The following is a 24779-nucleotide window of genomic DNA, read 5'->3' as shown; positions in this document are numbered from 1 at the left end:
GAGTGAATAGTATTCTTCTTCTTCCTCTCCTCTCTAAAAACCAGCGCCCTTTTTTGTGTGTGTGTCGGTGTTATGAGCTGAAAAAGGCTCATTAAAGGGTGTATATGTGTTGGGCTTGGGCCCAGGCCCAACTTGGGTCCAGTCCAACCGCGTAGGATTTTTGGTTCGTTTGGTTCGACTTTGGGTCAAAACCTTTAGAGTAAGTTTCTGATTTAATATTTCAAAAACTCTTCTAAGGTTTTCTACTGTTTTATTCTCTCTCACACAGTACTGGGCAGACTTAAGCCGGTACTGACTGCTAATCTATTGGTACGCATTTTTTACTCGAAAATTTTCAAAAGAACATATTTTCCCACTTAGAAAATTCCACTGAATCCAAATCTCTTCTTTATATTTAAAAAAACAACATTTTTTTTATTTTCAAACCTATTCTGGGCAAATTAATTTATTCTACTCTACTTAAGCGATTTTACATAAAAATACTGGTTCTTACAATGTTCATTTTGTAGTTTCAATATTATGGTCGTAATAAATTTTATGTGACATTTTTTTACCAAATATAATATGATAAAAATAGTATTCATTGATTTTAAATACTTTCAATATAAGTGTCTCAAATTTGGTTAGATTATTATTATTATTATTATTATTATTATTATTATTATTATTATTATTATTATTATGGTCAAATATCTATATTTTCAATTTGTAGAAAATGAATATCCAGTGAATAATTTCTGAATCTTTAATTTGTTTTACTGGTATATTTTTTAAGTAAAAAAAATTAAGAAGCGGTTAAGTCTTCCTTTAATATCATTTTTTACTTAGTTAAATCTTTAAAGATTTGTCTATTATTTAAATTTTTTATTCATTTTTGTAGGTTGCCTCGATATTGGTGACCCTGTGTATACTTGTCTATATTGTGATACATCATTCTTCAATGTGCTGACTATTCATGGAACGTGAGAAGCAGATGAATAATCATTTGCTTCCGGAAGAAATCGAAGAATTTCTTGGGAATCCTACAAGAGCCAATCGTTCTTTCTATATCTTTTTTAAAGCCCCTTACTTCTATAATCTTTTTTCATACAATTTGTAATACTCGAAGGGTCGATTTTTTTCGTCTTAGTTTTTACCTTTCCGAAGGAAAACACTTCGGGACGGAGTGGAAGAAGGAAGGGGGGAGATTCTCGAACGAAGAAAAGGATCCAATGACTTGGAAAGAATTGAACGAGGAGCCGTATGAGGTGAAAATCTCATGTACGGTTCTGTAGAGTGGCAGTAAGGGTTTGATTACTAGAGCGGGTTGAAAAACAGTCAAGAGTTAATAAACCTCTTTTTACACTTTGTTGTTTTCAAAAAAAATTCAATTGCCGTATCGTTAGAATGCTCCAGATTTATTATATAATTTGATTCATGGTCATGACAGTAAGTCTTTATAGTTTTAGAAGAATATTCGGTGTTATAATAGTATGTTTACTTTCACTTCTCTTGGTGGTAAAGTAATAGACTTAGTGAATGATGGAACTGGCCCACCACAATTCATCATAAGTGGCCAAAATTATCATAGAATTGGAAGTTTATTACCTCAAGCTGGTCAAGTTTCGAAATTTTTTCAATTATACATATATGACACAGAACATGAGTTAACGCATAGAGAAGGAATATTTGGGTAACGTCAACTCTTACAAAACTTTTGTTGTGATTGTTTGTAATTTTAATTTGTTTCTTTTATTTTCAATTTTATTTTTAGTTGGTAATATACTAATATGGATGTAATATTAATTATTATAATCAAAATATTCATATCTTATTGTTTAAATATTATTTTTAAGGTTTATTATAATTATAAAAAATGCACATTTCTTCATTTTAAGTAAAATTACTTAGTAATATTGTGCTACTATTTTCCCTTAATTATAGGCAAAGTTCATATATAGATAGACAGCTGATAATTGATTTGACCCAAATGATTGATCAACACAATCCCATAGCACAATCATTTAGAAGAGCGACGAAATTCAATGAGAATCACCTGTCTGAGGTGTTTTCTTTAAAATTATTTAGTCAAAGAGAACGTGATCGAAGAGTTTATAATTATCCTTCGTGTGATAAAGTTGCTGCTTTGATTGTTGGTGATTTTGATTCTTCTCATACTGGTCGTGATGTCATTGTTAAATCTGCAGCTGGCCAACTTCAAAGAATATATAAGACACATGCTTTATACTGGCCATTGCAATACCCTCTGCTTTTTCCTTACGGGGAAGATGGTTATCAGTTGGGTATTCTTTATCGAGATATTCAAGATATAAATGTTGCAGAGAGAAGGACTAGAGTATCCATGCGGAATTTATCTGTTTTTGTTTGCAAATGAGAGAGCATGAGGATAGTATTATTCACAAGTCTAGAAGATTGTTCCAAAAATTTGTTGTTGATTCATTCTCTATGATTGAGTCACAAAGGCTTTATGAAATCAGGAAAAAATAGAGCACAATTAGAGAAGAAGTCTTGCAAGGTATTGAAGAAGCTATGCGACGCGGTGATACTGAAGCATCATCAATTGGAATTCGAGTGATTTTGCCTTCTTCCTTCACTGGTGGTAAACGTTACATGTTTAATAATTTCCAAGATGCTATGGCTATTTGTAAGCATTTTGGGTATCCAGATCTATTTCTTACCTTTACTTGCAATCATAACTGGCCTAAGTTACAAAGATATACTAATTGTGATCAAGTTCCAATTGCTGATCGGCCAGACATTGCTTGCCGAGTCTTCCATACTAAGATGAAGTGTCTTCTTAATGATATTAAGAATGGTGTTTTTTTGGTACTCTTAATGTAGGTATATCGAATTCTATATTGAATTTATGCTTACTTATAAAATTTTTTATATCTTTAGACATTTTTTACTTTTTAAGTATGTATACAATTGAGTTTCAAATAAGAGGTTTGCCACATGCACATATTCTACTTTAGTTTGATGGAAGGAATAGATTGCAGAATATTAAAATTATTGATGAGTTAATTTGTGCGAAACTTCCTAATCCTATGAAGTTTCCACATTTGTATAGTATGATTAGTAAATACATGATTCATGGCCCTTGTGGTAGGGTAAGACCAATTTCTTCATGTATGAAAGATGGAAGATACTCCAAGTTTTATCCGAAGTAGTCTGTTAATCATACGAGTTTTGATGAAGATGGTTATCCTATTTACAAGCATCGAGATATTGGTGTTACAGTTAAAAGTCATGGTGTTGATCTTGATAATAGATTTGTTGTTCCATATAATCCATTATTGTTGATGAAGTACCAGGCTCATATCAATTTGAAATTTTGCAACAATGCAAGTCAAATGTTATAAAGTATCTTTTTAAGTGCATTAACAATGGACCAGATCATGTAACTGCAACTATTAGTCATTCAATTGAGACAACTCATTCTTTTGAAATGGTTGATGAGATCAAACAGTATTATGATTGTTAGTATCTTTCACCTTGTGAATTTATGTAGAGAATTTTTGCATATGAACTTCATCATAGATGGCCACCTGTGCAAAGACTCACATTTCATTTACCTAATCAGTAGCATGTTGTGTTTGATGATCATGATACTATTGGCTCTATTTTATTAAGAAATAGAGATTTGATGACAATGTTTACTGCTTGGATGATGGCTAATCAAACATATGTTGAAAGGAGAACACTAACATATGTTGAGTTCCCAAGTAAATTTGTTTATGATTTACAATCTCGATAGTGAAAACCAAGAAGAAGGAGATTTTCTACAAGAAGATTGAGTTTTGTTCATCCTTCAGCTAGTGAGCTGTTCTATATGCGTATGCTTCTTAATGTGTAAGGAGGATGCACCAATTTTCAAAGTATAAGGATTGTCAATTCTATTTTATATGATACATTCCAAGAGGCATATTCTGCTATGGGTTTTTTAATAGATGATAATGAGTTTGTCTTGGACATTAATAAAGCGGTTGAGTTATCTTATGGCGCCCAATTGAGAAAACTTTTTGTTTATTGTTAATATTTGGTTCTGTCTCTAGCCCGTTTTAGTTTGGAATCAAACTTGAAAATATTTATCTGATGATATCATTTATTACAGACGAAATGAGCTTTATTTTCCAAGTATTCACTTAATCTTTAGTTTATCTTTTTTATTTATAGAATTAAGAAAAACTCTTAATAATAACTAAATAGAAAATGATATGCACAAAGTTTATAATATATACATAGCATGATATGGAAAATTTTCAGACAATACAAATTTTTGATATCTCGATGAATTTACTAGCTGAAAAAATTATATATTGCAGAATTAACAATGGCTGTTGAAGAGTTACAAACATTTTGCCTAATAGAGATAGAGAAATTATTACAGACCAATAAAAAATTATTAAGAGATTTTGCTGGTATGCCTCTTCCTAATATTGATTTGGTCTCACAATTTAGTAATTCTATGGTGTTGCGTGAATTAGAATATGACATTTCTATTATGCTTCAAGAACACGATTCAAATTTTCCAAAGTTGAATGAAAAACAGAAGTCAATCTATAATGGGACTATACATTGTGTTACTAACAAGGAACATGGTTTATTTTTCATTTATGGGTTTGGTGGGACTGAAAAAACTTTTTTATATAGACTCTTATCTGCCAAACTGCGTTCTCAAAGAAGAATTGTTATTAAAGTTGCTTCAAGTGGAATTGCTTCATTATTGTTACCTGGTGGTAAGACAACTAATTCTATGTTTGGTACCCCACTTGAATTGAATGAAGATACTATTTGTAGAATTCCGAAAGATAGTCCTAAGGCTGATTTAATTCGGCGTGCTAAGCTGATTATTTGGGATGAAGTTTCAATGACAAACAAATTAGAATTTGAAACTTTAGACAGAAGTTTTTGAGACATAATGACTCCGATTTCAGTGTCTTACAAAGATCTACCTTTTGGAGGAAAAATCATTGTTCTTGGAGGTGATTTCTGATAGGTTTTGCCTGTTATTCATAAAGCTTCTCGTGTTGAGATTGTTATGGCATCAATCAATTCTTCAATTCTTTGGAAGCACTTTGAAATGTTGATGTTGACAAAAAATATGCGGTTAGAAAATGCTACAAATCAATCAAATCTGGAAGAATTGAAAAGGTTTTTCGATTGGATTCTTCAGATTGGAGAAGGGCGTATTGGAACAATAATTAACAAAAAGCTTTTTGTCAAATTCCAAATGAGTTTCTAATTCTTCGTTCTGATAATCCAGTTGATGATATTATAAATGCAATTTATCCTGACATAGTTAGAAACTTTGATGATACTGGTTTTTTCCAAGACAGAGCCATATTAACTCCAACAGTAGAGATTGGTGAAGTAATCAACGATCACATTGTTTAGTTGCTACCTGGGATGGAAAAAGAGTATCTAAGTGCTGATTCTATATGTGGTAGTGATGCTTATTGTGACGTTGATGTTGACTGTATAAATACTGAGTTTTTGAATCAAACAAAATGTTCAGGGTTACCGAATCACACTTATTGAAAGTGAAGAAAGGCGTGCCTATTATTTTGTTGAGAAATATTGATCTTATGCAATGGTACTCGCCTTATTATTAGAGATCTAGGGGACAAATGTGATTGGAGCTGAAATTGTCTTAGGGAGTCACATTGGAGATAAAGTTTTCATTCCTCGGATGAATTTAATTCCAAGTGATGTTGGGATGCCTTTCAAATTTCAACGGAGACAATTTCCTATAAATTTGTGTTTTGCAATGACTATCAATAAGAGCCAAGGTCAAACTCTATCCAACGTTGGACTGTTCTTGCGTCGACCGGTATTTTCTTATGGTAAACTCTATGTCACTATTTCTCGAGTGAAGAGCAAAGATGGTTTAAGAATTTTGGTATCTGGCGAGAAAAATGATGATTCTACTTTAACTCAGAATGTCAAATTTAAAGAAGTATTTTGATAAGATTTTATAATTTTTTTTGTTTTATTTTTCTATTAATGTTATTTTATGTGGTGGTTATTTTTTGTAATGATACTGCTTTATTGTATTAAATATAAAGATAAATTTAAATGTTAACCTATTTTATAAGATTTAGTTTCTTCAAGTACGTTTTAACAAATTATTCTTCTATTTACTAAATTGTATTTTTTTACAAAAATATCTTTAATTTTTTTAATTCGTAAATTATTTTTTCTTAATATACTCTTCAATAATTTTTTATTTATAAAATTCTAATTTTACCAAAGTTTTTCTTAACAATCATTTTTATATTTTACTATTAATTTCCTAATATCATTGCACTTTTTTTAACATTAAATAAAAAAATTCTTACCAATATTAATATATATAATAATTAATATTAATAATTAATAAATAATTAAAAAAACAAATTCCTTCAAATCAATAACCCACTAACCCTCAAACCTTAAACCCACTCTCACCTCTACATCAGAGAAAAGAGAGCAGCCATCCACCCCACCTTCTCCATTGCCGAACTACTTTCCGTGGACCGGAAGCTGTTGTTGCTGCCGTATTTCATAGAACCCTCATGTCACTGCCGGACTAACCTCACCCTAGATTTTCACTTCTCTACATCATCCAGTTCCACAGTTGCCAACATCGCTCACGATGGTAGTTGCCTCATCTTTGCTTGTGGTCAATGGCTCATGTCGCCGTTGCTACGTTATAATCCCGCAGTTGTCTTGTTTGCAGCAAGAATCTGAAGGTTTTCAATTTCATTCCTTATCATTCTTTGGACCCTTGCCTTTAAATTTATGTTTCTCCCTTCTTCTCTATCCCAACAAAAATTTCATTTATGTAATATGTAATGTACATAATCGCACCACATCTTCCTTTTGCAGCAATTTTTGTTCATTGATGGTTGCCTGGTTCTATGGAATTGAAAAAACTAGTACATTTACGGCTTCAACGTGTCACTTTAGATTTTGGAGTAATTGAAATTTAGACTAAATTTCAGGGGAAGGATGTGATTGTGGAGTTGTGGTCAATTTCTCTCTTTGATTAGTATTTGCATTTCCATCTTTTGAACATAGATAGCTACAAAGGTGACGTGAACTCCTCTAAATCTGATACTACAGTTAACTAAGTTATAAATTTTAATTGTCTTATTTTCATAGCTGATTATTGGGTTATTTTGATTGTTTTATTTTTATTTATTTTATAACTTATGCGCATTAATTTATTCTATCACTAGGATTTTATATATAAGAAAATTGTTTTAAATTAGAAAAAGATGAGTACAAAATAAAAAAAATGTATGTGAGTTATTCAATATTTTTCCCAAATTGATGAAATCTCTTTTGTCAGTTTGAATCGTTGGGGTCAATGTATCTCTTACTTGAGTAAGAAAAAAATCCATCATATTTCAAATTTATTATTTCAAAGTTTTTGTGTGTTGTCAATTTATTTAAATAATTAATGAAATGCCATCTATTGGTAAATTCTTCATCTATTATAGTAAGAGATTTTTTAAAATATCAAAAGTGATAGTAATTACTAAAGAGGTACATTTCAGTCTAGGTAGGTATGAAGAATAATCTTTTAATGTAAATAATCACCTGTCAATTCAGAGGTCATCAATTACTATTCATTTCAAACTAGGTGTATCAATAAAAAGAGTTAGTCAAAGTGGAGATTGCAATCATAACAGTTTTTAGATATGTGTTGTTTACGTTCCTTTCGTGTGTAAATTTTCTCTCTATATTGGTGTTGTATTTTTTCAATGAAGTTTAGTAACTATCATAGCTTCGCTAATTCTAATCATAGCATAAGTGACAAAAAGGTGGTATGTGTGAAACGTGCAAGACAAGTTCTTCCTTGGTTTATGTCATTTTCTCAACATGACGTCTCATATCTTATAATGCCTTACACTTTCTTCTCAATGCATGATATATAAGTTCTTACAGATGGTAGAATTGTTACTTGTCATCCCTTAATATGCTTCTATGATTATTTTTTCTTTCTCTATAAAAGTTTAGTTACTCTCATTAAATTTTTTTTGGCATCTCTTTCATTTTTTGTTTCCTCTATTGTCTTTGTACAACACATTAGAATATGAGTTCCATGGTTGATATAGTGATAAAGTTACACCATGAAAAGAGTCTTGAAAGTTGAGAGTTAAGGTCATCAATTTATGGTATGATTTTGATCCTGAGACAGAGGGTATTCAAAAGTTGCTATATATGGTGTTAATGGATGATAAGGTGATTTTATTCATAAGACATTTATTTTTCTATTAATGTTTGCAATCTTTTAATCCTGCTTTGTTAAATGTAAATAAGAATGGCATACCCGATAGATTTGATTGTAAGGCAATTTTTTGTTGTTGTTAGGTAGCTTAGCAAAATTCAAGCAACTATTAAAGATCATTTAATACCATATTTTGCTGCCGATCTCTCTGAAGGTAATATTTATATCATTTCAAATTTCACAGTGATACCAGATACTGGAGTAAAAAGACTGACAAAGCATTGATTTTGACTCATATTCCAGTTCAAAACTTCTGTTTCTTCTACTATGTTGTTTAATATAAGTAATTCAGGACTAAATTTCTCTTCAATACATGAAATCTTGTATAAGAAAACAAATGATGATTTTCTGATAGGTAAATAATTCTTCTCTAGTGTACTACCTTATATATATATATATAATTAGTTAATACAAAATCATTGATTGTTATAGAATTATTTAGAGTAACTAAAACACTTTTTATTGTGGTGTATAGATTTTATTGAAATCATTACTGGAGTTTGTAAAGAGGTTAAGATTGAATCATATGGAACAATGATCAAAGTCCTCATACTTGAAGTTTTTTCTGATCGGTATTTCTTAACAAATTTGAAAATTAACATCTGATATTAAGTTATTTAGTTTGTTACTTTACTTAGATTTCAAATTATACTTTACCTTCTTATTTTAAAAGGAGTTATCAGTATTTGTAGTGGTCTTCTATTTATTACTATAACTGCATTTAATTTTTTTAGAAATAAAATTCAGTGCAATGTATTAGAAAAGGATCCCGCTAGGGAAACAATGAGATATGTATACAATAGCTACAATGGGCTCTTTATTAGGCCCAAATTAAAATTAAACCAGAAAATTAATCCTAATCCTATTATGGTTGTTTACTTTAACACACTACCATATTTTTACTATTTACAATTTTTCCCCAAATCTCCAAATCCCTTTTGTTTCGCTGATTGTTTCCCCAAATCCCCAATCCCTTTTGTTTCGCTGGTTGTTTTCCCAAATACCCGTTCACCGTTTCTCCTCCCAATATTCAAACCCTCCTAAATCCTTGCAGAGACCCGTGAGAGCGTTAGAACACTGAGCCCCGCAACCTGCAAGCAAGGAAGGTCACAGGCAAGCCCAAGCGACCTGTTCCTTTCCCAACCAGCACGGCGCCGTCGCTGAACAACCGGCATTCGCTGCAACCCAGCTGCCGGGCGTGAAGCCGTCGATCAGAACAGCGGCGTGAGAGATCTCACCGCCGAACTAAACATCTTCCGAGTATTCCACCACCGGGCCCCATAGTCTCTGAGCAAAGAAGCAACCGACCTTCAAGAAATACCCGCCTGCTACTGAACGTGTCACCGGAAAGCGATCGAACATCTTGACCGGAAGAATCCTAACCATCCAAGGTAAGTGGGTGAGGTTGTTCAGTTTCTGATTAGTAATTGTGGTTGCATGTTTGATTAGGGATAGATTTTGTTGATGAAATACGTGATTAGCCATGGTGGAATAGCAGTAGGAGCCATTTTTGTAGTTAGTCTATGTTGTTGAAGTTCTTCATGATTTTATTTTAGCGCAGGAAAGGTTGGAAAAGTTTAGGATCGTGTTTATATATGAGTTAATTTTGAATATTTTTTGTCTTTTTCCGTGTGGACCATGTGCATGTAACGTGACGTATAGTGGCTGACCATCGTTGAATATTGGTTAATATTTGTTGGATGGTTACTTTAATAGGAATTTGGATGGTTAGTTTTGCAAATATTGAGGGATAAGAAACCCTTTTAATAGAAACCCTTTTATGCCTACCTGCTTCAACATCATCCCACCTTACCTGTAGGATAAGAACTTCTTGTTACCTTCTATTTTGATATAGAAAAAAGAAAAGTAATGACCACAACATAGACCTGACTAATAACTATGAATAGAAAATAAGGAATCTATTTTGATGTCAATGTGCTAACAAAGCAAACAAATTTATATTTATATAGGTACTCCAGCTGAAATTTCCTAATTAAACATGCAAACAGTCTAATCAGATGGATGATAACCAAAAACGAGTGATAAAGATGTCACTAGCAATAAGTAGACTACTCTACTGTTATTGGTTTTATTTCTCTCATGTGAAGCCAACAGATTAGGCTGTCATCATCATTGTGGATTTTGAAATTAAAATGATAGCTGACTTTTATGTTTTCTACCTTGGACTGCCATGGCTTATGGTTTAGGTACCTAGAATTTCAAAAGCATCTTTTGATCATGATTAAAGTTATTTTTATATATGAATGAGTGGAGATTACTGTAATGGTTTATTCCAATTTTATCAACTTTGACAACAATACCAATGAATGCTAATTTAAAATTTCAAAATGTGAAATTGTACTGGAGAGTGGCTTTGATAAAAGTAGTATTAGTATTGGGAAAATGCAATAAGAATAAAGCACGTATAATAAAAAATTAAAGGCTAGAAATTGTGAGTCGATCTAATTGCATTTTGCATGAAAAACATTTGTGATGAATAATAGAAATTGTTTCTACTTATTAGATGGTAGTGGTCTTCATATATTAGATAGTTTTGTTTTAATTGATTTAATCGGGAGTGTTTCCCTAATTTTTAATTTTGTGTTCGCTTGCAGATTAGTGAGTGCTATTGTCTTTCACATTGATTGATTATTATTGTTACAAAGAGCAGTTTTGTAATTGTTATGTTTTAGCTTCTACTCCAGGTTTCCCAGAATTGGTTGCCAATTTGTTAGTTGTAACCCACTTTGAGTATTGTGCCCTCTTTGTTCTTTATCTCGCTGAACTTTATCATTTTCTCTCTAGTTTCTAAATCAACCAAAAAATTGTGTGGCATATACTAGTCTTGTATCTAGAGAATCCAGCAATAGAGAATCATTCATTAGTGTTTTGTAGTTTTTGCTTTTCTTTTATTAAGGTTTTGTGAATTGTGAGTGCTATGTGACGAGGATAATTGTGGTTAAATGGGGTCTGATCAAGCACTATATACCAGAACTACCACTTTATGAGAGTCATTATTTGATCATGTGATTGACTCTTGAGAATTGTGTGGTGTATATGTGTAGTGTATACTTGCTCCTTCATATTACCTAATCTTATTCCTATGATCATTTTGTATGCTGTTGATCTTATTTATTTATTTATTTGTTTATTTATTTTTTTTCATATTCATTGGTCCTGGTTATTGGATAAAATTAATGTGGCTGACCTTGTTACTTACTTTGGATGAACACTCCGTGTGTGATCTTACATGGCCACTTTGGTATAATTTTTTCCACAGTGTGAATTCAGCACGACATAGCACTGCTAGATGCTGGCATATTAAATTACATTGCTTGCATTGTAAACAGAATTGTTTTCTTTTCTGCAATACGAAAAATTATATATGTATTTCTTATATAGTATTAACCATTTTTTTTATTATTAACTGCCCATGGAATTGATTTTGAAACCATCTTGGATTGTTGCTCGAATTGAGGGTAGAATGAGAGTCGAGTGTTAGAAGTGAGGGGATTTTGTTTTAATACTTTTCCTGTAAGTAATTAGTGATCGCAATAATGCAGCAAGTTGAAAACAGCAACTACAGCTGACCAAGCAAAAGACAAACCTATCTCTAAACCGGCCGAAGACAAAACCAGATGGGTAAAAAGGTATCCCGTTGATTACTAGATTAAATGAACATATATAGGTTTTTATTACCACCTTCTGCTGATCCATATTTGTTTTGCTCAACAGAAACTAGTGGAGACGCGTTGCTCACCTTGCTACATTAACAACTTATTTACCCACTTGGAACGACATAATGAGCAAGGTAAGTTAGCTGAGATTGAGGCCATTGGATTTGATTTCCTGCGCCGGGTTCCACAATGGCATGTGAAGCAGAGCATCATGCTCCAATTAGCAAGGGCCTATGACGTGGAGACAGATACTCTCAGGGTAGACGCCGGTGACATTCACATTACTGCAGAACTTATCGGCAATGTATTCGGCATACCTTCTAGAGGTTAGTGTAAATTATGTAAAGTGTAAAGCTTTTGCTGTGTGGTAAAGCTTATTCCAATGTTGACATGCAGTGATACTGGTAAAATATTTTGTTTCGCACAGGAGAGCCAATTCCCGAGCTGTAGAAAACAGATGAAGCACATTTGGCAATTAAGAGACAATTTCAGAAGAAAACCACAACCCAACTGCGGGACTTTGTATTTGCTTGTCCAATGGAGACTGAGCAACAGAGGATGACATTTAGAAGGTACTTCATCATGGTTGTTTTGAAGATGTTTCTGAATCCCACAAGCCAACAGACTATTTCTCCGTGGCACCTCCCTCCAATATTGGATGTCTCGAACCCTAGGAGGTTTCATTGGCCATATCACATATTACATTGGCTGCGAGAAGCAATAAGAAAATTCCAAGACGAGAACCGGGAAACATGTGGGGGGTGCATGTTTGTGTTGTTGGTAATGGCAATAAATTATTTAGATTTAAAACATATCTACGGCTTTAGGTTTATTTCCTAACATGTAAGATATTTCTTTATAGGTTTTGTACTTCCACCGATTAAAGCATGGTCCATTGCATGCATGTAGAGTACCCGAGCCTTGGATTGTTGAATGGACCACGAATGAACTTGATATGAAGGCCGACTATGTTATCTCACAGGTTCAAATTCTATTAATGTATTTTTTGATAATCCAGTTGATCAATAATGCAAATGGCTGTTCACCTTGATTTTTTTTCATGTCTATATTGCACAATGTTGAACACACAGGGCTGCATAATCAACAATGCAAGGAACCGGAGAAAAAAGAACAAGCATAGTTCGAGTGAATCAGTTAACGAGAGAGGACGGTGTAAAAGGACACGGACTGACACTGACCAATCACCATCAACCCAAGGGAAGACTTCACCTCATCCAAGCTACAAGAAGGCGAAAAAGGTGATTTGCTTTTTTTTTGATAGCTCGTGAGCTCATTTAATTGGTTCTTTACCTGTGTGGTAGGATGCTTGATCCTTATCATAGAATCTGCTATTACAAAATCCTTATGTGGCTGCATAGTCTGTTTTGATACATGGTGGTTATAAATGAACGCTTGGCAGAGCTGAATTCAATGCCCGTGAATGATGATTACATGCTCTTATGTTGAAAGCTTGTTTGAATACAGTTGCTGTGTCTTATTTTTAATAAGCGTTAAATTGAGTTGATTTTGTTAATTTAGAATACCTTAATTAGGTTATAATCTGAACTTGATAGATAACTTATGATTTCTTTATTTGGATGGTTTCTTATGTATGAAACATTTGCTTTATGGGGCTGCCTATTTGGTTGACTGTAATTGAGGATGTTCACTGTAATAGGGTTATTGATGTTCACTATATTATTACTTGAGATGGTTAATTTTGATGAACGAATATATGTTTGTTCAGTTTCCTTAGTGCGTTAAAGTTAAAATTATTTTTTCCATCTGTTTGTTGTCTCATGTTGAACACACAGGGTGGTCTAGTCAACAATCAAATGAAAGAGAAAAAATATAAGAAACAGTATTCGACTAAAGCAGTTAACGAGAAAGCAGGGTGTAAGATGCCTTGCAAGGACACTGACCAATCTCCGTCTATCCAATGCAAGACTACATCTCACCCAAGATATAAGGAATCAGATAAGGTGATATGCTTTCTTTATGATAGGTCATGTTATAAATTGAATTGGATGTTCACTTCATGATTTCTAATTAATTTTGGTTTAATATCTTCATGCATCCTTCTTAATATTTTCATGCATCCTACGTAATCTTCATTGGCTGGTGTGCAACATGCTGTGATCTGCATGTAGTTGTTTATCAGGATAACCTGCGTTATTATCGTGTTTGTTTATTTCTGCATTCAAATGACTAATATCTATGATGAAGAGTTTCAGTATTTTATATGCAAGTGACGATATACAATTGATTACCCCACAGGAATCCAAGAGAGGCACGAGGAAAAAGGTTCCTGTCCGCAAAAGCCTTTCTAGACGCGGCAGCAGAGAAGCAATTGAAAAAGAAAATTTAGCAGGAAGCAATGCTGCACCATTGGTAGTGCCAGATTCTGATGATGATGATGACGTGCCACTTGCTAGAAGGATACGGTTATTCCAACGGCAGCCTCCGCCACATGATGTGAAACAAGCAGATCCCGTCTTCAAGGGCAATCATAATAGTCCGCAGGAAGCAAAAACTGACCAAAACAATGGATCTCCACGCACACCTACAACAGCACTTGTCCAGCTCAGTGACTATGATTTTGACCGGTCAGTGGTTTCTAAATTACATTGCTGTATGCTTCTCTTCTTTATAATTCATACCCATGCCATGTGATTACCTGTCTAGCTAGGCATAACTTGTAATTTTAGCTAACTACATGTCGCATTCGTTTGTAGGGAGTTCGACATCTCGATCGTTCAGTGTCCTGAATTTGAGCAAGTACTCAATAGTGTTGAACAGGGGCCCGAAACAAATGCCATCATTATGCAGCCCTTGCAAACGCTCCTGCCAAACAAATCAAACTACCATACACCGAGTCCAGGGAGACCGAGCTTTTCACTCGGTTTAACACAGTTTCAGAAGACTCCTACCCCTTCCCCATTACATTCAATTCATCCAACCCTGAAAAATATAAAATTGGGGGAGACTAAGGAGGAACAAATCAGAACATGGATTGTTAGCTCGTCCTTGGACAAAGATCAAAATTTAGCTAAGTATGAAGGGCGGGAGTACATGTATTACAAAGGAAGGACTTCTGGACCTTGAAACCCCGCAGTTGGGTCGACAGCTGCGTAAGTACATTAACTTAATCATGAGTTTTTATTCACCATCTGTATATTAGGGTGCAGCTTTTACTAGCTAAATAAATTGTGTAGGTAATTCAATGGATGTGCTACTCTTTTAACGACACTGACTCATCTAGATCAAGCGAGACTTCTATTGCGTGTGTCCTGGAATATTGGTAACTACATTTTTCTGGTTACAGTTTCGAATAGATTTCATCGGGATTCTTACTATGTGTGTGAATTTGCAGGAATTCGTCACACGAGATGATAACCTTGCTTCATTTAATGACGGTGTGACACCAATTTATGCTGGTCTTAGTCCAAGCTTTGGTGAGGATAATAGGTTCTTTGACAAGACAGTGGCAGCAAAGAGAAATTAGGTGAGTTGCTGTTTTGCTTTGAACTGTTTGTATCCTCATTGAACCCGGTATTGGTTTATGCGGCTAGTTTATTAATTTCCCACGATTTATTTCCAATCCCTAACCCGGGTTTGCTAATTCATCTAAAACTTACATGTTTAAATTTGGAACGGGGGGTCACTGTGTCCAATTTTTCGATGTATTGGGTTGATTGACTTTAGCATACTATGCTGTTGGAATGAGGTTGTCAAATAATTCGAGCATGTTTGGTTATTGAATGCTGTTTGGATATGAATAAGTTTTTCTGGGGATTTCCTTTTCTCATTTGTACTGTTTGGTGTAGTGGTTATTTCCTTATTGTTGGAGGGGCCATTGGTGGGTATATGCATTTGAGGTGAATGCGAAGCGCATAGTTATACTCGACAGTTTACATTCTGCACCAGAAGATGACACACGGGATAAACTCGATGCATATGTGGTAAGAAACTGTACTTCTTTTATTCAAAATATAGCTATGTTATTTAATTCAATATGATGTTGTTCCACTATGTTCATTCCTTGGTTTTCAGGGGAGGCTGTGTGAGGATATGACAAGCATTGCTATACCTGGATTCGTTCGGACTCCGTACGGCCCAGCTCGTTCCTACGCTAGGGTTCCAAAGCAACCGAACAAGTGAGATGAAAATATAACCCAAATCTGAGGCTTCTTAAAATTTCTTTCAATAATTGAAAAAGTAATATTGTTTTCCTGTAACTTTGACTGTGGCATGTGTGTTATTAAGTTCATTGAAAGTTGGAAAGAAGATTGTGAACTTTACGAATGGGACGAGGTTTGTTAAATAAACACTTTCATAATTCTAATTATTCGTGCTGTACAAAAAAAACACGGTAACGATTCTTAACACTTCGTTGCCTGATAAACCTATGCACAGGATTCACTCAGTTCATACCGGATGGAGTTGATGCTAGACATAATTTGTGGCCCACACAATGCATTGGTTTATCAGCTTGTTTCATTATTGAGTGAAACGGTTAAACCCGTTCGTCGCAATGCACCACGGAACAAGAAGAAGAACGTTAGTTCACCATACACTGCACCTAGCACACGGTCATTGATTGAACGTGCGGAGGGATTACCGAAGGGGGCAATGCGCAAAGGCAGGAAGAAGTTGCTTACTTAGGATTAGTTGCAATGAAATGCACTACTTCTTCCTTACTTAGGATTAGTTGCAATGAAATGCACTACCACATTATACTGAGTTTACCTGCTACTGAGATGCTTAGGGATTTGTTTTTGTCAAATTAGAAAGACTTGATTCGAGGACATCTTTTGTTTTTCTACATTACAATGATTTATTGGTTATGTTACCTACAAATTATCTATCTTTTTCTATATTAGAATCCAGGATTTATCAAGACTGTTTGGTACAGTTGGCATAATTGTGGATGTTGAAATAGGTGACAACTAATCATCCACCAATATAGCTAAACTGAACATCCGATACCTTACTATATTGAACATCCAGTTTAACTAGATAAAATTCAAAACATAACAACCAAGTGCAACATAGATAAGTACTAACAGGTAACCATCCATGCTTAGATGAAAAATGAACATCTGATTACCTATGGAAATAAACATCCACTTTTAATCTATTTTATGAGAAAATTATATTATATTTAACATGTATATCATATATGAAATCAAGCACTGGACACTTAAGACACAAATTATTTTAGTTAGTTTGATAACTATTATTTATTTGTTATTTTAGTAAAATATTTTTGCTCCGTATTATTTACTGCTGTCAAGTAAAGTATATAGTTCATCTAAAGAAATTTTGTTTTTCCTAAATATTAGTCATTTAAATAATATTTTATTTGTTAACTATTATTTTAGACACAAATTATTATTTAAATATTAGACACAAATTATTTTAGTTAGTTTGATAACTATTATTTATTTGTTATAGATAACTATTATTTATTTGTTATTTTAGTAAAATATTTTTGCTCCGTATTATTTACTGCTGTCAAGTAAAGTATATAGTTCATCTAAAGAAATTTTGTTTTTTCCTAAATATTAGTCATTTAAATAATATTTTATTTTATTCTAATTGAATTTTGTTAGGTTTTCAACAGTTTTTTTTTTCAACGTATGTAGTTACTGTTCATAGAATGGATATAAAATATAATTATTTATTTGTTAAAAGATTTAATGTATTGGTCAACTGTTAGCCAAAAATTAGTAGTATAGTCCTCTGGAATATTTGTTAATTTTAAGTGTTTATAAGAAAAAACTTTGATTAAAAATAAATTTTTAAGTTAATAATAATGCAGTATTGTTAGCCAAAAATTAGTAGTATAGTCTTCTGGAAGCATGTAGAATTAAGGTACAACTTTATTAAACTATCTGGTATATTACGGAATAACCACCAAATATACGCATTATGCATTAAGTCTACACGAAATAAAAATAGTAAAATGGTTTGTTCTAACTAATGTAAAAAGGGTTCTTGCAAATAATAACATATGGACCTCTGCAACAGCTGCTTTAGAACCTTGAAACTAACATGAATCCTATAAATACAGAGTTGAAAAAATATACAATCTCACAACCTCGTCCAACTAATCCTACTTTTTGTTAAAGGAGCTTAACAAAGACAGGAAACCACCTGCTTGTTCGGGACCATTCAGGCCAGAAACAGCACACTGGTTTGTATCTTGAAGTGTGTGCAGACGAACCACCTGCCAAAAAAAAAGAAAAAGTCCAAATAGTTATGTTCTATGATAGTACTATACCAAATAAACAATGAAAGTTGAGATTAAGCCAAAGATATACCGGGGGTAAATTCTTTTGTTTTCTCCGTCTTGAATTCTTGATGGACTTCTCAAGGGCAGAGTCGAGCCTCTTACTCTTTGGCCTGCCCTTTGTGGTGACCTTCGATGGGCCTTGGATGTCATCAACACTGACATCGTTCAAACTCTGTGATCCAATGTTGGTCTGAGTTTCTGCCACGCTCTCGGACCTCTTTTTGGCACGGTGCGCAGCCAATTTGGCCCTTGTTTCTTCCAAAGCAACATGCAGCAATGCTGTTTCTTCATCGTCACCTACAAACTCTTGGGCAACATTGTAGAAGTGTGCACACAGTCCCCTGAATGCAACATGACTCTCATCCGACCGACTGACATCATGGCTACTTTTGACATATGTATGCTTGCGCTTTATCTTCTTGCTCCATCGAGGAAGAACATAACAAGAAGGTACTTTGTACACTTTATACGAATGGAACACTTCAAGGCAGTGACAGCACAACACACCTGAACTCCCAAAGAGATTACACTCACAACGAAGCTCCTGTGTGGAACGGTCAAAGTGAACATCGTACGGAACACATAGAATAGTATCGTTGACTAGTTTCTCCTTTTCCACCTTCACGCAGACCAATGGACCCTGTTTATCAATTGCAGAAACTCTACAGTTAACCTTCTTCACAAACTCAATCTGAACATCCCTAAAAATGCTCGTGGTATACTCTAGTTGAAACTGTTTCTCCATAGGCGAGGTCGTTGCACAAGGGATGACCCCCCTCGAGTCTGCAGTATCATCCGCCAGTTCCCTCTGCTCCTTGACTCCAAGCACATTGTCATATTCATGAACAAATTGAACTAAGCTAGTTTTATTGGATAAACCGTAGAATGCGTGCATGCTCTCACTCCTTTGCGTACTCCGCATTGATGCCCAAAATTCACCCTTGAAATATATTGGGACCCACAAGCGTCGGTCATCATACAAATCTACAAGAAATAAATAATCCCAAATTCAGTATAGAAAGCTTACACGAAACATATTACTGCACATGTTAAATGACCATCCACAATCACTGATATATTAAACATGTAAATGTTTGCTATAATGAACATCCAACTAATTGTCATCCAGAATTACTGATAAACTAAACATTCAAATGCCGACCAATTGCAATTAAAGCGTGAAAGGTAATCGTAAAGTAACAAACCTGACAGTCATGTGTTGTTATGTAAGTTGTACTCATCTATAAAATCAGTCCAGTCATCTTCAAATGACTCCTCCGTCCGAGAGTTCCACACAATGTCGTTTAGGTCACCGGACAAAGCTCCGTACCGGCGGTAACCCCCAAGCTTAGAAGGTAGCTTATTCATAATATGCCAGATACACCACCAGTGGCGTGTGTCAGGTAAAGTATTTTTGATCGCACGGTAAAGGGATCGACATTGATCAGTTATGATACTCTTTGGAGCAGTTCCCATGCACTTCACCCATTGGCTAAAAACCCACTCATAACTTCCGATTTCTTCATTCCCCAACAAAGCACAACCGAGGAGGGTCGACTTACCATGGTGGTTGACCCCAACGAACGACACAAACGGTAATCCATGCCTACCAAAAAACAAACCAGATGTAAGAAATGCAAATCACGATCGAATAACGTTTTATAAAGAGTAGGAAAAAACACCAACTTAACTACTACGTACCTATTTGTACTGTACGTGCTATCAACTGACACGACGTCTCCATAGTATTCATACGACGCCCTACACCTTGCATCAACCCATACTGCACTCTTAAATTTACACTCCTCGTCCAACTTCACCGCGTAAAAGAAGTTCGGATTGATGTCCTTCATTCTCATGAAGTAGCTCATCATCTCCCTGACATCGGCATTCACGTTGCTATTGCGGAGCCTTGCTGTTATATAGTTTCTTAAATCCTTCTCTGAGAATCCCAAGTTAGAGGGGCTACCAGCCTCATTTGACAAAGCAAGGAATGTCTTATTTGGACGAATCCCAGCCTCATCATTATCCTCGATCACGCACTTTGCATGCATGGTCAGCTGCCTATACTCATGGTAGTGCACTGCCTTTCTCGGTGAATAGTGGTGTGACTGCGTCAAGTCAACCTTGTACAAAACCCAGTCTTGCACGGCTTTATCAAACTTTACATATATCCTTGCCTTGCACCCAGCAGCTGAAATCGTATTCTTCCGCATTGGTGCTTTAACACGAGACTCACGGATCCCGTCGCGATTACAGTGTATAGCTTGATTAATGGGAGCCTTTGTGATCTTGTCAAATGTTGTCGTCCTTATCTTAGTTGCAAATCCAGCTTTTTTGCATAGGTCACATAAAAGTCATGCGCCATCTGTAACTGAGCAAACTGCATTCCAACTCTTGGTATCTCGTCTTCTTGTAGATTACCATAATCTGGTAACTGTATTTTATATTAATCCGAAAGAAATATTAATTACCATTAGTTATCAAATCAAACATGTATGACTACACAAAAGTAAGCTAGACTACAATACCTCATCACCAAGCTCCTTCTCTTCACTTTCAACATCTGTAACATCCGACAACTGCGTGGCCTAAAATTCCAAAACAAACAAAGTAATCAAAAGGAGGAAGATCCTTATCAAAACTCATTTCAATAAAATCTCTAAAACAATCACCGAAAACACATCAATAGCTATAAATCCAGATAAGAGAATTATTTTTTCATTTTATGTATTATTTAAATAATTTCCCCCTTCCCCCATTAAAATTTATTATTTTTTGTTATTATTTGTAGTTATCAATCTAAGAAGAATGTTAGAATCAATGTTTAAAACTTAAAAGTATGGAATAAATTATATTGTTAAATTATTATTAGATTAAACAGTTTAATTAATTTTTTTTAAAATAATTTAAATAATAAATATTTATATTAAATATTTTTTTTAATTCAGTGAAAATCATGAGTAATTATTTACTCCATTTGGCTATTATTTAAGGGCTTTAATCACCCTTTAGTGGCTTCTTTTTTCACTCCATAAACAAAATTATTTTCATGTATATTTACATACACACACTCTTTTCTTCAAATGCAGGAAGAACATAAGCACACCATTCATTATAAACCACTCAAATAACTTCATAATTGGTTAATCTATGCAAATGTAGGATAAACATAACCATATAATCCCATAAGCATGAAAAATATTAAAATAACATGCAGGAAGCATATGAGCATATAACTAAAAAATATGCAGTGAGCATATAACCATATCATTACATGATTACAACACTCATATAAGCATTTCATGGTTAGCATGTTGCAAATATAAGTATCATTCACTTCAATTCAGTAAACAAATTTACCCACTGCATCACCCTATGGTTATTTATTTTATATACTTGCATGATCATCATGTAGGGATAGTATACGCACACCTTAGATAAAAATGAATTCATATAAGCATACCAAAAAATTAAATTATGATATCCCATCATCCATATAAGCACATAAGTCCCATATAGGATGATTAGCAAATAAAGATGCCATTTAATTTTTATTAGACAGCGAACATTCATATAAAAAACACGTAGGAAAATATGCTTCTTGGATATAATCATATAAACATGAAATAATTAATTAATTTCATCTAATCCTCAATGCATGTAATGATACCATTAAATATAAAACAAACATAAATTTCTTAGCATCTCAACTCATTGATTACACTTGCATGTTTCAATAACCATACAATTAAAGAACTCATTTACATTGTGACTAAATTAAAAAATTACACTCGAAATAAACATCCATGGCAGAATATGAGGATCCTAATTGCTCACCTTGTTCGACTTGTGATCGTGGCCTGCGACATAACCGGCTAAATTTTCTGGTTCGTCTGGTAAATTTTCTGAAACGTTAGAGGCTACACAAACTAACGGTTCAACTATATCGACCACCGTTAATGAATTTTGGCAAGGTGATGTGCATAAAGGAGGACCCTTGCTTGAAACATGTTCTTCTTGCGATTCTGCCATTCTGAAGAAGTCAAAACCGGGTGCGTTCTGTGCGAAGGAGAAAGCGGCGCTGGTTGTGGACTGTTCTATGGTAGACGAAGGAGGAAGCCGATCAAAGAGACGCAGTGCTGGGCAGTGGATTACTATGAGAGCTGGGAAGATACGTAAGGGGCAGCCGCTTGATCAAGAAGGAGATGGCGTGGGGAGAGAAATTCTCGTACTAACCTAATTATTTGATTTGTTTCTATAATTAAGAGTGATTCTATTATTTTCAAATTTCAAATAAGAAATAATAAAATTAATTAATAACCCATAATTTATTTTTAATTTCAATTAAACCCCCATTGTATGCATTGTAGAGTAAATCTATTGTTTCCTCATACTTTTCCATTAGAAAATTGCTATCACTAAGTTGATTTATATCCCTTAGAAAAATACCATAGACCTCCTGTTGTTATTCTTCAATCATTTAAAGTTAAAGTACTTGGAGGTTCATTTGATGGTTAAAGGAAAATTGTTGCCATATAATATTCTTTTTTAAGTGTTTGTTTTTATTTATAAGTATCTTCTAAAAAGTAGATTCATTGTAAATATTTTTTCCTAAATTATGTATGCTTGCAAAACGTGATTAACGTATCCTAAATCCTGACATTCATGAAAGTGTTCAATTTTTAAACAGGTTACTTATTACTTATTCATCATTTCTGGATTTATGTATATGGTTTTCCTTATTATTAAATTGAATTAATGAATGCTACCATTTCTTTATTTCTCTTTTCTTTTTTCTTTTAGGTTTTGAATTGCGTCTTATCAATTCTCAAGACTCAATTCAATTGAAAATGGTTCATTAGTTTCGAAAATTGATGATGAATGCTTTGATTGGAAAGCTATTAGAATGATTGACATCTAAAGAAAAATAGTGAGCTATCCTTAATGTTCTTTAATATTTTATTTAAATTATAAAATTCTTATAAATTCTTATGATTCTTAAAACATTTTTTAAACGTATCCTATATAATTGTATATAGTTTCTCATATTATTAGTGTTCTATTTGTACTCATTTTAATTTATTTTGTATAAAACCAGTTTTATATTTACTTATGTTAATTGGTCAGGTTGGTGTCTTCTATGTCATTGGTACAATTAAAGAGATTGTGGATGACTCAAACTGGTGGTATTATGTTTGTGTTGGTGGTCATGCTGTTGTTAAAAATGATGTGTATCATTGTCATGTATGCGGCTAATCTGTAAAACATATTGTTGTGAAGTAATATTCCTTCTTATCTCTTTTTATATTACCGAATTTCAAAAATATTGCATCTTTTCTTTTTAAGTACATCGTTTTAGTTTTCATTATTCTTATTGTTTGTCTTGTTCTTTTGATTTTCATTATGTAGATATAAGATTAAAATTATTATTGAAGATGGTACTTCTTTCGATATGTTTGTTTTGGTGAATAGTGCTGCCACGAAACTATTTTGAAAGACTTACTCTGAAGCTTTCTTGTAGACTGAAGAAGAGCTTTCTTTTGATTTTAATGTTGTTTTCCTGGTACATTTAACAAACTTAATGTTTTGATTGCAGTTTTTTCTCTTTTTACTTAGAATCAAATTCATTCTTTTTTTTATTATTTTATTTTAAATTGTTTTCCAGCAGCTTCATTGTCCATACATATCTCGATTGTTTTAAGATATCATTGGAAAAGAAAAGATGTTTAAAGTTGAAATAAGAAAAGTTTCCCATGAACATTGCTCCAGTGGGTTTTAAGTGGTTAACCTCTTGAGTGATGTACCTAGTAGATATCTGATTGATGATTCTATTAATGTATGTTTTAAAAGACCAAAATTATATGCAATATTCTATTGTTGAGGATTACAAGAGTTAGATATTTTCTTGAAAGGTATTCATTAAAAATTATTGTCTCTTATGCTTATGGAGATAATCTTTTTATTATTCGGGATCTTGAGGTTGCCTAGATGCTAAAGAATAAATATTCCGATTTACTTGAAGAAAAACCAAAATTTACACATGTCTTAATTTTGTTGTCAATTTTGGTTGTATAACTTATGTCATTTTTTAAATCTTTGTCATCTAAGTTTTGAGTCTACTTTTCATTTGGAATCTTATTATTTTAGGGTGTATATGAAAGAGGAGTGCCAGCCAGAATTAGTTCAGAAATCATGCACAAGAAACTTGTGTTTATGGTAGATCCTAGACCTATAGGATGTGAGCTTAATAGATCTGTGTATATTGTTCGATAAATTTGGGATGAGATTGGTGTTGTTGGACTATTTGAAGGGGTTGCCACAATGAATGAGCTAAAGATTTGCTGATTTTTCTTCCTATGTTTAAAATGTAATACAAAATTCATGGTTTACTATTAAATCTAGGAACAAATGAGTTTTGTTTCATTCCTGTTTATTATCTTTCATAATGATATAATTCTTTCTTTAACCTACTCTCATTAATTTATTTTACTATTTTGTTCAAATTAGGTTCAATATATTCAAT

At 33.5% G+C, this 24779-nt stretch overlaps 3 protein-coding genes across 3 annotated transcripts; 1 reads left to right on the top strand and 2 right to left on the bottom strand.

The window, feature by feature from the left end:
- Positions 1 to 4333: 4333 nt before the first annotated feature.
- On the top strand, positions 4334 to 5584 carry LOC107470432 (uncharacterized). The gene is made up of 4 exons (XM_016089835.1): positions 4334 to 4907; positions 5022 to 5189; positions 5267 to 5373; positions 5519 to 5584. Exons 1-4 carry the CDS (start codon positions 4334 to 4336, stop codon positions 5582 to 5584), a joined length of 915 nt encoding a protein of 304 aa, XP_015945321.1.
- A 12489-nt stretch (positions 5585 to 18073) lies between these two features.
- LOC107470433 (protein FAR-RED ELONGATED HYPOCOTYL 3-like) lies at positions 18074 to 19469 on the bottom strand. The gene is made up of 4 exons (XM_016089836.1): positions 19459 to 19469; positions 19312 to 19367; positions 18282 to 19237; positions 18074 to 18187 (listed from the first exon to the last, which is right to left on the bottom strand). Exons 1-4 carry the CDS (start codon positions 19467 to 19469, stop codon positions 18074 to 18076), a joined length of 1137 nt encoding a protein of 378 aa, XP_015945322.1.
- LOC107470434 (protein FAR1-RELATED SEQUENCE 5-like) lies at positions 19466 to 20469 on the bottom strand. The gene is made up of 2 exons (XM_016089837.3): positions 19955 to 20469; positions 19466 to 19859 (listed from the first exon to the last, which is right to left on the bottom strand). Exons 1-2 carry the CDS (start codon positions 20467 to 20469, stop codon positions 19466 to 19468), a joined length of 909 nt encoding a protein of 302 aa, XP_015945323.1.
- Between the last annotated feature and the right edge of the window lie 4310 nt (positions 20470 to 24779).

The sequence above is a fragment of the Arachis duranensis genome, chromosome 10 (genome assembly GCF_000817695.3).
Source record: "Arachis duranensis cultivar V14167 chromosome 10, aradu.V14167.gnm2.J7QH, whole genome shotgun sequence".
Classification (NCBI taxonomy): Eukaryota; Viridiplantae; Streptophyta; class Magnoliopsida; order Fabales; family Fabaceae; genus Arachis; species Arachis duranensis.
This window is presented reverse-complemented; position numbering and strand designations above follow the sequence as displayed.

What these genes read in the sequence shown, in the direction of transcription:
- LOC107470432 (XM_016089835.1), top strand. Translation starts at nt 4,334, where the DNA reads ATGGCTGTTGAAGAGTTACAAACATTTTGCCTAATAGAGATAGAGAAA. An exon ending in TCTTCAGATTGGAGAAGGGC is followed by an intron (nt 5,190 to 5,266) that starts GTATTGGAACAA and finishes CTGATAATCCAG; the next exon opens with TTGATGATATTATAAATGCA. An exon ending in CAACAGTAGAGATTGGTGAA is followed by an intron (nt 5,374 to 5,518) that starts GTAATCAACGAT and finishes CAAAATGTTCAG; the next exon opens with GGTTACCGAATCACACTTAT.
- LOC107470433 (XM_016089836.1), bottom strand. An exon ending in TATATCAGTGATTGTGGATG is followed by an intron (nt 19,238 to 19,311) that starts GTCATTTAACAT and finishes TATTTCTTGTAG; the next exon opens with ATTTGTATGATGACCGACGC. An exon ending in AACAAAAGAATTTACCCCCG is followed by an intron (nt 18,188 to 18,281) that starts GTATATCTTTGG and finishes TTTTTTTGGCAG; the next exon opens with GTGGTTCGTCTGCACACACT.
- LOC107470434 (XM_016089837.3), bottom strand. Translation starts at nt 20,469, where the DNA reads ATGCGGAAGAATACGATTTCAGCTGCTGGGTGCAAGGCAAGGATATAT. An exon ending in AGCACGTACAGTACAAATAG is followed by an intron (nt 19,860 to 19,954) that starts GTACGTAGTAGT and finishes GTTTTTTGGTAG; the next exon opens with GCATGGATTACCGTTTGTGT.